Below are 14,369 nucleotides of genomic sequence, written 5' to 3'. Positions count from 1 at the left end.
GGCGGCAGCAGCTGCCTTAGCGTCTCATGCCCGTCTCTGGGGTCCGCGCTGATAGCCGCGGCTCGTGCCCGTTTCTGGAGTTCGTTTAAGTGGCGCTCTGAATCCCCTCTCCTTGCACGCCGCGAAACAAAGAGGCAAGAAAAAGTCTCTTGCTTCTTCGGCAGCCGCAGACTTTTTCCCGGACCCCCTCCCGGCTAGCTGTGGTGCGCTAGCCCCTTCAGGCTGTGTTCACGCAGCCAACCCCAGTCCTCTCCCTGGGATCGACCGAAGCCCGCGCCTCAGCTCCCAGCCCCCACCCGCCCTGGCGGGTGAGCAGACAAGCCTCTCTGGCTGGTGAGTGCTGCTCGGCGCCGAGCCTCTGTGCGGGAATCTCTCCGTTTTTCCCTCTGCGTCCCTGTTGCTGTGGGATCCGCGCTGATAGCCGCGGCTCGCGCCCGTCTCTGGAGCTCGTTTAGGCGGCGCTCTGAATCCCCTCTCCTTGCGCGCCGCGAAACAAAGAGGCAAGAAAACGTCTCTTACCTCTTCGGCAGCTGCAGTCTTTTTCCAGGACTCACTCCGGGCTAGCACCGAAGCCCGAGCCCCAGCTCCCAGCCCCCGCCCGCCCCGGCGGCTGAGCAGACAAGCCTCTCCGGCTGGTGAGTGCTGGTCGGCACCGTTCCTCTGTGCGGGAATCTCTCCGCTTTGCCCTCCGCACCACTGTGGCTGCGCTCTCCTCCGTGGCTCCGAAGCTTTCCCCCTCTGCTACCCGCAGTCTCTGCCCACGAAGGGGCTTCCTAGTGTGTGGAAACCTTTCCTCCTTCACAGCTCCCTCCCACTGGTGCAGGTCTCGTCCCTATTCTTTTGTCTCTGTTATTTCTTTTTTCTTTTGCCCTACCCAAGTACGTGGGGATTTTCTTGCCTTTTGGGAGGTCTGACGTCTTCTGCCAGCGTTCAGTGGGTGTTCTGTAGGAGCAGTTCCACGTGTAGATGTATTTCTCATGTATCTGTGGGGAGGAAGGTGATCTCCGCGTCTTACTCTTCCGCCATCTTGCCTCCTCCCTCCAATGGTTACATCTTAATTCCAGTAAAATATACCACAAAACTGATACTGGTACAGTGTGTGTTAATTTTTTCAATTTGTGTCATTTTTTCCCACTTATATAGATTTGTGTAACTACCACCACCATCTAAATACTGATCTATTCACCACCACAAAGACCTCCCTTCTGCTACCCCTTTATATTCATATCCAGCCCCGTACTCCACACCATCCCTAACCCTGGCACCCTTTTCCATCTCTATAATTTAATCAGTTCAAGACTTTTATAAAAATATAATCATAATGTATGTGACTGTTTAGGATTGATTTTTTTCACTCCGCATAATCCCTCCAAGTTTCTGTGTATCTTAATATTTTGCTCCTTCTCGTTGTTGAGTATTATTCTGTATATGGATGTACTTACTGGGGGACATTTTGTTTGTTTCCTGTTTTTTACTCTTATAGGTGAAGCTGCTATGAGCAATTATGTACATGTTTTTGTGTGGACATATGTTTTCATTTCTCTGTAATAAGTGCCCAGGAGTGCAATTGCTGGGTCATATGGCAAATATGCACTGAGGTTTTTTTTTCAGAAACAGCCAAACTGTTTTCCGGAGGGGCTCTACTGTTCTGCATTCCTACCAGCAGTGTATGAGCGTTCTGTTTTCTCCACATCCTCACCAGCATGTGCTGTTGTTTAGTTATTCTGTTAGGTATATAGTGATATCTTTCTGTGCTTCTAATTTGCATTTCTCTAATGGATAAGATGCTGAACACCTTTATGTTCTTATTTGCCATCCATGTATCCTCTTTGGTGAAATGTCTCTTTGTGTCTTTTGTTCATTTTTTATTTGGATTTTTAAAATTCCTGAGTTTTGAATTTTCTTTATATATTCCAAGTGTGAGTCCTTCGTCAGATATATATATATCCTTAACTTATATGATTCTACTTTAATTAGTACTTTCACTACTTCCTGGAAAATGCAAGGAACTTAATACCTTTCCATCCCATTTACCCTACTCCTATGTTTTGTGTAATTATTCACGTAGTTTAATTCGACATGAATTTAAAACTTCAGCAGTTTTAGATTATGTGTTATAAGCAATTTCTGTTGGTTTACTCACATTTTTAAACCCTTTTTTGTGCTCTTCAGTTTTTTCTGCATTAGGGAAATTCCATCAGGGATCATTTTCTTTTTGCGTAAGAATTTATTTTGGTATTTCTTTTGTACAAAACTGAGACAATACTTTGTGTGTTGAGTATGTATGTGGGGGGTTGTTGTGAAAATGTCAGGTTGTCAGTTTTTTTAATTTTTAAGTTCTCTTCTGTCTTTCAGTGATTCACTTGAGAAGTCAAATGTCAGCTTTATTCTTTGAATATAAGGTCCGTTTTTGCTCTGGTGGCTTTTGAGATCTTCCTTCTGTCTTGGCTTTCAGCTGCTTTACTGTGATGTGCTATCATGGACAGCCTGGAGGCTGGACACCAATAATCCCTACTTTCTGGTATTTGTGCTCTTGTGTGATACCTTCTTGAGTATGGGCTGGGATTACTGATTTAGTTCTAAGGAATAGAATATGGCAGAAGTGATGGTTTCCTTTTGATCTTTTAAAGTTTTTTTTTAAACAGCTTGTTATGCAAATTTTCCAGTGATCTCAGTGGAAGGGTTATTCTGATACAGTTATTTCTACAGGGTGAGCTTAACTGTACATAGAACTAAAGAGAATTTTTGTTCTCTTGGGATGCTTTTATAGAAGAGGCAGCTCTCTTAGTACAGGTCCAGATAAGTTGCTTGCTACGTAAAAAGATGCTGTCCTTTTCTCCTGTAGTGCATATTGACTGATGCCCGGAGCACTAAACACTTGTTTACACAGATATTTTCTTGTCTCTTTGCTTCTGTAAGTGTATATTTATTAAAAAGTCATTTTAGAGCTAGTTATGACAGTCATAATATTTTTATATTTGTGTGGCTTTATTATGTAGTATAAAATTTATGACAAAAGATATTTTTCTGTGAAAACTTATTTAAATTCATTTGAAAGACTACACAGATGAATTGATAAAACAATTTTTGGTGAGTTGGTTGTGTAGAGGAAACTGAAACATTGAAGAAAAATATCATAAAAATCTAGAAGGTTTCTATCCTGAAATTGTTTCTCACGTGTCCAAATTCTTGCTTCACTTTGTAAAGAGGCTAAATTTGAAAAAAAAGTCCATATTATATGAATGTGGTTTATATAAGAAAGAGGGTGGGACTTCCCATATATCAAGATATTTGTGAATAACTGTATGTGTGTTTTAAGTTAAAATAACGTGCTTAAGTTGTATATTTGTCCTTTGTTATGATTTTTGCTTTATCTGACCTTTTAGAGTAAGTGAACCTTTTGCTGGTTCTGACTACATCTTATAATAGAGCTCCTCTTGTCCTTCTAAATACTGAGATGGTGTTTCATATTACCCTTTCACAAAGAATTTGATAACTTTTTAATTAAATACCTTACATGGTTTTTATTTAATTTATGTTTTAGTGTTAGCACTAATTAGAATCCATAAATTAATGTTTATTTACTAAGAACATAAAAGACCTTTTTAGACTGAAATAGCCAGAAGCTAAACAGAAAATTATTTGGTGACTCTTGCTCATTTACTAGCAACTTCCGTAAATTATACAGATTGTTTACCTTTATATAAAAATCACCAGATAGTTGTGTTTTCTTCCATTTATTTTATATTCTATAAGCCAAGATGGGAATCAAGTTCTTTTTATTAAACATTTATACTATGTCTGTTATGAACAGACCTATCATGGCAAAGAAGATTCATTCTTGTTCTTCAAAGAGATTATAGTTCAGAAAGCCATTTTAATAAAGCTATGGCAGAATCACAAGGTGCCTTTGTGCTTTTTCCTATGGGTATAAATTTTCAAATTTAAAAACAAGCCTTTTGTATGATGGTATAATTAAATTTTAGTTTTTACATATGTGATCTCTTTGCTTTTATGTAGACCTTAGTGGCTGGGAGGAGATAGGAGGAGTCATTGTCATTGGTTAACCTTTAACAAATTTGTAGAAGACAATTGATATTCAATATCATACAGCTTTATATGCGTATATAACTTTACTCTTGGAATGCCTTCACACCTTGTCTTGCATAGTGTCAGAGCTTCTGTTTCACCAGTTAACTTCACACAGACAGACTCTTTGTGCTTATAATGTGATTTGTTCATCCTGGCTCACTGTAGCAAAACTCCAAATATTTTTTCCCTATGCAAACATACCATAGGCATTAGGTCCTGGTGTGTGGGATCCTCAGCCTGTCACAGATTTCATGATGCCATCTGCTTCAACCTGAACAGTGTATCTTCTGCTGGCAGATTTTATTGAAGTTGCCATGCTCAGGTTTAAAAAAAAATCAGGTTTGGCATAAGAAGCTTACTTTTGAAAAAATAATAATTGATCATGCCTGCTGTAGATTTTAAAATAAGCATTTGAAAGGATTCCCAAAAGCCTCTTCCTCAAATACATTGATCTCTTTTACATCTGTGGTTGTAGATAGCCAATAAAATGGTGAATTATTGGTAACTTTGGTAAGTTACTGAGTTTCCTGTTTTAGTTTTCAGGACAGGTAGCAAACTTAGGCATGGAGTGGTGACATAAATTGTGAAATATTTTGATTGCTTCTGTCAATGGAAGACATTTACTAATGTCTCATTCCCAGAAATGATATCTAAATGATTGTTTGCTATGTGTATAATACAAAGATGACAGTAGCACCATGATGAAAAAATCTAGGTCATAATCTACTTACTAAGTGTGTGACTTTGTGTAATTTTGTCATCTGTAAAATGGTAATAGTGATTCTTGGGCAGATTAGATCAGAGTGGGTCCTTAAGAATGGATAAACATTTATTCTGCAGATGTATATTGAATGCCAACTCTGTGCAAGACAGTCTCCTAGAGGATGAGGATATAATAGAGAATAAAATAGTCAAATTCCTCCACTGGAGAATTCTACATTCTAGTCTGTCTCTGCAGATTGGGATGGGAGCTCCATGACAGCAGGGTGCATGCCAGGCAATAATAAGCACCATGAAGAAAAACAGGGCAGGGTCAGCTCATGGAGCGTAATGGTGGGACGCAGTCTTAGTTAGGGTTGTCAGGGAGGCCTTCTCTGAGGTGATGTTGAGTGCACTTGGATGAAGTAAAAGTGTAAGCACGTAGATACTTGGGCGAAGGACGTACTTGGCTGCTAGAGAGAGCAGCTTGGCAGTTGGAGGAACAGTAAAGTGGTTAGTATAGCTGGAGCTATGTGAGTGAAGGACAGAGTGCTGGGAGATGAGCTTAGAGAGTGATCCAAAAGTGTCATTGATACAACTTTTCTTACGATTAATTGTAAATTAAAAGTTACATTCCAGACACCCTATAGAAATACAAAATTAGGATTGACTCTTTGCACTGTTTTAATGATTGCTTAGCTTTAATGTAATATTTATTATTTACATTTATTATTATTTAATATTACTATATTAATGTCAATATGATTTTATATAAGATATTCTAGAAGTATATTAATATTTAATAAATATATTATTATTTATTATTATTAGATTATGTAGCTCTGTATAACAGGCACATACAAGTAATTATAGAATATTTTGTTGTTGTTTATTAATATCATTGTACCTGGAGTTAACCATACTGTGAGGTTTGAGGGCATAGTCCTCCAGATTGTCAGCTCTTCCCTAGACTTGTGACACCAACAGCAGGGAGTTAAGCTCCAAATACAAAGTTGGAAGGAAGAGTCCACACAATACCATCCTCACTTCTGATTCCAACTGCATATTCAGGAGGTTCCCCAAACCACCCTCAGGTTCAATAATTCATTAGAAGGACCTATAGAACATACTGAAAGCTGTTAAGACTCATGGTTATGGTCTGTTATAAGGAAAGGATACAGGTCGAAAGTTAACCTAAGAAAGAGACGCATAGCACAGAGTCTGAGAGGATTCCAGATGTGAAGCTTCCATTTTCCTCAGGAAGTGTTCCCTTCCCAAACTCGATGTGTGATAGTATACATGGAGTATTGCCAACCCAGGAAGCTCACCTGAGCTTGGTGTTCAGAGTTTTTACTGGGACATCATTTCATAGGCATGATTGATTGCCCATGTGAGATGACTTAGTTTAAGAATTTGAGAGGATATCATGTGGCCTTGGGGCCCACCGTGAATAAGAGAGACACTTCTATCATCTGGGAAATTCCAAGGGTTTAGAAGTTACTTCCTATGAGGTAAGGACAAAGGCCAGGCTTCTTTTTGGGAAAGACCAAATTCTTTACTGCATAGGTTGTTAAAAAAATTCAAGCAATATGGTAAGTTAATGGCCTTCTGCAATCCCATCTCTTGGGGACAACTAGCGTTCTGTTGGTGGTTTGGTATATATTCTTCCAGATGTTTAATACACATGTAAACATTTTTTGAGTGTACATTGAATTGTACTATACTTACTGTTATTGTTCAATAACTAGGCTTTTTCACTTAAAAACATATGTATGGATGTGTTTTTGTGTGTGTTTTAATGAGTACCTTGAAGTTGAACACTGATTCTTTTCACTTAATTAGTTTTTAAAACTTTTTCCACCTAAAACATAGTGCTGTGTTGAACATCCTTGCATTTACATCTTTGTGTATTTTTCTAATTTTTCTCCTTGAAATAAATTTCTTGAAATAGAGTTGCAGAATAAAAGGGTATGGACATTTTGAAATTTCATAGGTACTTCATTATTACCTCTCTTGGGATGATTCCTATGAAATAGTTTATGGAATGACAAAGTTATTAATAGTCTCCATATTACTCTTAGGTAAACATTGCAACTCCCACAATTTCAAATGTTGAATGTGCCCACATTCCACATCTCAGCCCAGCTGTAATTCCTACTCTGCAAAATGAATCATTTTTATTATCCCCAAACAATGGGAATCTGGAAGTTCTTACAGGATTGGGTACTACACACATCAATGGGAAACCTGCTTGTGATGAATTTGATCAACTGATCAAAAATATGGCCCAGGTAAGAGCATTTCTTCCTGATAGTTAACGACAGAATGTATAATATCTTAAGAATGTAATCAAGTCCCAGATAATTTGAAGAATACTTGTATATATTTACATTATGTAAGTTAAATATATACATTAAATATATATCAAGTATATTTTAAATATATATTATATTCTTATGAAGACATTTATAATATCTGAAAAAATTGGAATGACAAAGATGTAGAATTTATGTGGGTTTAGGTGGTTCTGAGATTTTTCTATTCCTTTTTTTAATTATCATATTTTAAACTGAGCATTATATGTTATGTTTCAGAAATATTCTTCAGGATAAATAAAATATCTCATTCTAGGTGATGAGTGATAAAGTTTATCTTAGAAAAAAATATTTTTAATTTTTTTTTTTTAAAGAACAGATTAATGCCACTAATAAGATGATTACAAGTGCAGTGATTTGCACTTAATTATATTTCTTGCTTTTTTTCCTGAACAGGGTCGCCAAATAGAAGTTTTTGAGCTCCTCAAACCTCCATGTGGAGGCCTTGGGTTCAGTGTTGTGGGACTGAGGAGTGAAAACCGGGGAGAACTGGGGATATTTGTGCAGGAGATCCAGGAGGGCAGTGTGGCCCACAGGTGAGACTGTCACTGTGTCTTTTCTGTTTTTGATAACGCATTCAGAAGGTACTGCGCACCTTGGGAGAATTTCAAGGAACAAAAATGAATAAAAACAGACAAAAAACGGAATACAATCTGTTATTAACTAGTTTTTAGAAATCATTAAATTCTTAACATTGCTACGATAAAAAGAAAGTCCTTTGAAAGGAGAGTTACTTTTAAATATAGTCATAACTTAATCATTTTTTAGTAGGGAAAGAAAAATTTTACTAGGACAGTACTCTCATTGCTATTAAATGGGCTCTTTTTGATTAGATTTTAAAATTACTTTATAGAAAAGTATACAAATGACCTATGATAATTTGAGCTATATTTTATTAATATACTCAAAGCAACAAATAAATATATACATCTTTGCTTTCATTTGTAGAGGATAGGAACATCTAAAATACAATGTATAGGTTGAGTGGGTAGCTGAAAAGAAGGCGCTTTTAACTGGGAGGGGTTGATTAGGGGTAGGTCACCTGGAGCCAAAGCATATATATTTTCCCTTCCATTTTTATTTTGACAGAATTGACATACAGCAGTATGTAAGTTTAAGGTGTACAGCATAATGATTGGGCACAATAGTTTAGTAAACACCATCTCATATACATACTAAATTAAAGAAATAGAAAAAATATTTTTAGAAGTGCAACTGCAGGAAAAAGCTTTCATAGTGTGGACATTAGAAAATAGAATTAAAAATAACCTGAAAATGCATGCCAAAGAAGCTGTCATTTTTTTGAGAGCTGTTAGTTATCTTTTACCCCCTTTTTCATTCTTAGAGATGGAAGATTGAAGGAAACTGATCAGATCCTTGCTATTAACGGACAGGCACTTGATCAGACAATTACACATCAGCAGGCCATCAGCATCCTGCAGAAAGCCAAAGATATTGTCAAGCTGGTTATTGCCAGAGGCTCATTGCCTCAGCTCATCAGCCCCATAGTTTCCCGTTCTCCATCTGCGGCCAGCACAATTTCAGCTCACTCTAATCCGGTGAGTACATCAGATTTTCAAGAGGAACAGAACGTATTTTTCTAGTTCTTTAAGGTTTTGTATGGGTTTGCACTTCCTGTAGATTCTTTGTACTTCTTGGGATTTTCCCTTTTTGTTGTATCTCTCTGTGGCCTGGAATATTTTTTATGTAATTATGATTAAGTTTATGGCTTTTAAAAAAATTATTTTAAAAATTTTATTTTAATTTTTTTATACAGCAGGTTCTTATTAGTTATCTATTTTATACATGTTAGTGTATACATGTCAATCCCAATCTCCCAATTCATCCCACCCCCCCCCACACCCCGCTTTCCCCCTTGGTGTCCATACGTATGTTTTCTACATCTTTGTCTCCATTCTGCCTTGCAAACTGGTTCATCTGTACCATTTTTCTAGATTCCACATATGTGCGTTAATATACGATATTTGTTCTTCTCTTTCTGACTTACTTCACTCTGTATGACAGTCCCTAGGTCCATCCTTGCCTCTACCAGAGACCCAATTTCATTCCTTTTAATGGCTGAGTCATATTCCATTGTATGTACGTACCACATCTTCTTTATCCATTCGTCTGTCGATGGGCATTTAGGTTGCTTCCATGTCCTGGCTATTGTAAATAGTGCTGCAATGAACATTGGGGTGCATGTGTCTTTTTGAATTATCGTTTTCTCTGGGTATATGCCCAGTAGTGGGATTGCTGGCTCATATGGTAATTCTATTTTTAGTTTTTTAAGGAACCTCCATACTGTTCTCCATAGTGTTTGTATCAATTTACATTCCCACCAACGGTGCAGGAGGGTTCCCTTTTCTCCACACCCTCTCCAGCATTTGTTGTTTGTACGTTTTCTGATATGCCCATTCTGACCGGTGTGAGGTGATACCTCATTGTAGTTTTGATTTGCATTTCTCTAATAATTAGTGATGTTGAGCAGCTTTTCATGTGCTTCTTGGCCATCTGGATGTCTTCTTTAGAGAAATGTCTATTTAGGTCTTCTTCCCATTTTTGGATTGGGTTGTTTGTTTTTTTAATACTGAGCTGCATGAGCTGTTTATATGTTTTGGAGATTAATCCTTTGTCTGTTGATTCATTTGCAAATATTTTCTCCCATTGTGAGGGTTGTCTTTTCATCTTGTTTATAGTTTCCTTTGCTGTGCAAAAGCTTTTAAGTTTCATTATGTTCCATTTGTTTATTTTGTTTTTATTTTCATTACTCTAGGAGGTGGGTCAAAAAGGATCTTGCTGTGATTGATGTCAAAGAGTGTTCTTCCTATGTTTTCCTCTAAGAGTTTTATAGTGTCCGGTCTTACATTTAGGTCTTTAATCCATTTTGAGTTTATTTTTGTGTATGGTGTTAGGGAGTGTTCTAATTTCATTCTTTTACATGTAGCTGTCCAGTTTTCCCAGCACCACTTACTGAAGAGACTGTCTTTTCTCCATTGTATATCCTTGCCTCATTTGTCATAGATTAGTTGACCATAAGTGTGTGGGTTTACCTCTGGGCTTTCTATCCTGTTCCATTGAGCTATATTTCTGTTTTTGTGCTAGTACCATATTGTCTTGATTGCTGTAGCTTTGTAGTATAGTCTGAAGTCAGGGAGTCTGATTCCTCCAGCTCCATTTTTTTCTCTCAAGATTGCTTTGGCTCTTCGGGGTCTTTTGTGTCTCCATACAAATTTTAAGAGTTTTTGTTCTAGTTCTGTAAAAGATGCCATTGGTAATTTGATAGGGATTGCATTGAATCTGTAGATTGCTTTGCGTAGTATAGTCATTTTCACAATATTGATTCTTCCAATCCAAGAACATGGTATAGCTCTCCATCTGTGTCATCTTTGATTTCTTTCATCAGTGTCTTATAGTTTTCTGAGCACAGGTCTTTTACCTCCTTAGGTAGGTTTATTCCTAGGTATTTTATTCTTTTTGTTGCAATGGTGAATGGGATTGTTACCTTTCTTTATGTAGCCTTTTTACTTGACATCATTCCTTAAAAAAAAAAAAAAAAGAAAAATTTAGTCCCTTAAAAAAGTTTACTCTAGGGACTTCCCTGGTGGTCCACTGGTTAAGACTTTGCACTTCCACTGCCAAGGGCCTGGGTTCGATCCCTGGTCCGGGAACTAAGATCCCTCATGCTGTGCTGTGCAGCCAAAAAATAAATTAAAAAAAAAAAAACAACCAATCTTATTGATCTTATCAGAGTACGAGCTCTTTAAAAAAAAGAGAAAAGGAAAAAAGTTGACTCTATTGATAAGCAAATAAAATATTGATTTTGCTTTGTAAAGTCATTGACAGCTGTCAGTGACTTGAAGAGGTCATTTCGTTTGGAATCTCGTGCAATAGGGTTTATGCAGAAGAAGTTCTTAACAGCTAACAGTTTTTCCTTGGTCATCCCTTTTTTTTTTTAAGTTCTACAAAGGATCTTGCAAATCTCTCTTTACCTGGTTAAATGCAGTCACTATAATGATGTATTGATAATTTCAAGAATGGTTATATCAGTAGCAGTAACATGTTGAAAGAGAAGTGTACTAAATAAAATGGACCCTGTTAAGGCTCATTATTATGTCTGCACTTAGTTATTTAATACTAATCACAAAATAATATTCGTAGAGATCTCAACTGTAATAAAAATTTTAGTTTTTCGTAAAATGTTTACAAATTCATATGGGGGCTTTGTTTTCAGGTTCACTGGCAGCACGTGGAGACTATTGAATTGGTAAATGATGGCTCTGGTCTGGGATTTGGCATTGTAGGAGGAAAAGCAACTGGCGTGATCGTGAAAACCATCCTGCCTGGAGGAGTAGCTGATCAGGTAAGCTACTCCAGCAGATTTTTTATGTTGTATCAAAAATACACCTTCATCTTTTACATTTCTGTTAGAAAGAAGAGACTTTGGCTTTAGACAATGTCAGAATCTTCTGTTTTGCTGGGCTTGTATTTAAAATGTTTTTCTTAGACCTGGGGAGAAATACATTTCAAGAGAGACCTTGATTTTCAGTTACAATTACAGACAGTGATCTTAAGACTCTTTAGAATCACAGACTAAATAAAGCCCAGGTTGTGGTTTTGATCATTGTAGAGGTATATATCCTTTATTTTATGATTGTAAATCATGTTTATAAGCCTACTTATCCGTTTTATAGCCACAAAGTATTATGGAAAAAAGAATACTTCATTATTGAGGGGAGAAAAACAAGAGTCATCTTGTCCCTTTAGCGATGGGTCACTGGTGTCATCTTTGTATATGAAGTACAGCCTGTTTTTATCTCTTAGAGTAGTTCATTAAAGCATTGCCATTTATGCTATGTAAAGTTGTTGGAGCATATGTGAGAAAATTGTAAAGTTACTAATTATGATTTACATTTTAATTTGACAAGTTCTAGTGTCTCTTTTGCCTTGGTTATAATGTTTTGTATATAAAGCTGTTTGCTTTTGCTTGTGTATTTGAACTTAAGTCACGTGCATCAAATATTTTTCATATTGGTAAATGAAAGGCAGATTTATGGGCAGCCTTATCAATACAGGTAACCTTATCAATTATTGAGAGTAACTCAATAGTATGTGCGTTTTCTTCCATTTAAACATTAGCCAGTATCATGCAGTATCCAGTGAAATTTCTCTAATTGACAGGCTTGTGATAAATCAGCTTTACCTTGTGTATAGAGCTGCACTGTCTAATACTGTAGGTACTGGCCACATATCACTTTTTAAATGCAAATTTGAATTAATTAAAATTAAATAAAATTAGCACCCCAGTTCCCATTAGACGAGCTATATTTCAAGTGCTATAGAGCAATATGTTGCTTGTAGCTTCCATATTGGACAATGCAGAACATTTCATCACTGCAGAAAGTTCTAGTGGACAGTGCCTGTATGGAGGCTTACCAGACTGCTGTTCACTTCCCTGGTTTATCTGAATTTAAGTCTCACAAAGATTTCATCTGCAAATGAGTTTTTTAGGGATGTTTATAATTGAAATGGCAAGGCAGAAAATTGTGGTATTAACTCAGTGCTTTTTTGTGGTTGATACTGTATTTTGAGTTATATATATTTGTGAAGTGAGTTATACTTCATCTTTCCTTAGTGGCATTTTCTCTTTATTGTATCCCTCAAAAAATTCACAGAAAGACTAGTGCTTTCTTGCATCGAGTGGGTAGACATCAAATTGAAAAGCTCATATCAACTATTGATTTAAAGAATATTTATGAATTTCATTTACTTATATCACATTTAATGAAGTTAGGATGCTTCAAAAGACAGTTAACATTACAACCACATGTTTAATGTATCATGATTGGTAATTCATGTAATAGCTCTTTTTTTGTTATTACTCCCGTTCCCTCTGAATGAGGGATTTCTCTGATGAAGTAAATAATAATAACAACAACAATCTGACTAATCAATCCCTTTTTATTCAGCATGGGCGATTATGCAGTGGAGACCACATTCTAAAGATTGGTGACACAGATCTAGCAGGAATGAGCAGTGAGCAAGTAGCCCAGGTCCTCAGACAGTGTGGAAATAGAGTCAAATTGATGATTGCAAGAGGTGCCATGGAAGAACCAACGGTGCCCACCTCTTTGGGCATCACGCTTTCCTCATCCCCATCTTCTACACCAGAGATGCGGGTAAGGAGATAAAAGCAGTTAATGGGAAAGTCATAGACTGTAGCACTTAGATGACAGTGGTGTTTATTTAGAAACTATACTTATTATTACTTTTTTTAAAATTTATTTATTTATTTATTTTTGGCTGTGTTGGATCTTTGTTGCTGTGCGTGGGCTTTCTCCAGTTGCGGCGAGCCGGGCTACCCTTCGTTGCAGTGTCAGGCTTCTTTTTGTGGTGGCTTCCCTTGTTGCGGAGCACGGGCTCTAGGCACGTGGGCTTCAGTAGTTGTGGCGCACGGGCTTAGTTGCTCCGTGGCATGTGGGATTTTCCCAGACCAGGGCTTGAACCCGTGTCTCCTGCATTGGCAGGCGGATTCTTAACCACTGCACCGCCAGGGAAGTCCGAAACTAGACTTATTAATGTTAGTGTATTAGTGCTAAAGAATGAAACAAAATTCAAATGTAATGATGTTTCAGCACTAATAATAGTTTATTAAATAGGAATAATGTCTAACAGATGAAAGATAGATTGCTTAAAAATTCTAGATTACTGTTTTTGATTTTTCTCTAAGCACATTTATGAGGAAAATGTTTTGAAGTATGGATAAATTTTAAAGAATTATTTACTACTAATACCTAAAACATTTAATTCTATCTTTTTCTTATTTAGAAGTGTTTCTGTAAGGTGGGCTGTAAGTTCCAATCATGCCCTTTCAACACCTTGCTTCTTAGTGTCTTTTTTGTGGGCAAGGTGGATAAATAAAGCTTACTAAAACCTTTCATTGTTGTTTTCAGGTATGTCATATAATTGTTATCAGATTTGTAATAAGTAGCTATTCTTGACCCAGTTATATAATTTTTTTTAGAGAAGAGTTATGCTTTCAGGGTTGTAACAAAAGCTTTATTCATAGGCAGAGCATTCCATCTTTGTTCTTAACTCGATATGAAAAAAGCTAGAATGTTTCAAAATTATTATAATGTAATGGTTATCTCAAATAGTTCAGGTCACAAGATGATAGTGGATTAAATATCAACAAATTAATTT

At 36.8% G+C, this 14,369-nt stretch overlaps 1 protein-coding gene across 10 annotated transcripts in view; it reads left to right on the top strand.

The window, feature by feature from the left end:
* Positions 1 to 14,369, top strand: part of MPDZ (multiple PDZ domain crumbs cell polarity complex component) — a 169,391-nt gene that overhangs the window by 57,600 nt on the left and 97,422 nt on the right. For all 10 annotated transcript variants that reach the window (XM_061200428.1, XM_061200433.1, XM_061200429.1 and 7 more), the window contains exons 4-8: positions 6,873 to 7,082; positions 7,563 to 7,702; positions 8,512 to 8,725; positions 11,401 to 11,529; positions 13,136 to 13,345. In XM_061200428.1, coding sequence (XP_061056411.1) covers positions 6,873 to 7,082; positions 7,563 to 7,702; positions 8,512 to 8,725; positions 11,401 to 11,529; positions 13,136 to 13,345 — 903 coding nt within the window. The remainder of the gene's footprint in view (positions 1 to 6,872; positions 7,083 to 7,562; positions 7,703 to 8,511; positions 8,726 to 11,400; positions 11,530 to 13,135; positions 13,346 to 14,369) is intronic.

This window comes from Eubalaena glacialis, chromosome 9 (assembly GCF_028564815.1).
Source record: "Eubalaena glacialis isolate mEubGla1 chromosome 9, mEubGla1.1.hap2.+ XY, whole genome shotgun sequence".
In the NCBI taxonomy this organism is placed as follows: Eukaryota; Metazoa; Chordata; class Mammalia; order Artiodactyla; family Balaenidae; genus Eubalaena; species Eubalaena glacialis.
This window is presented reverse-complemented; position numbering and strand designations above follow the sequence as displayed.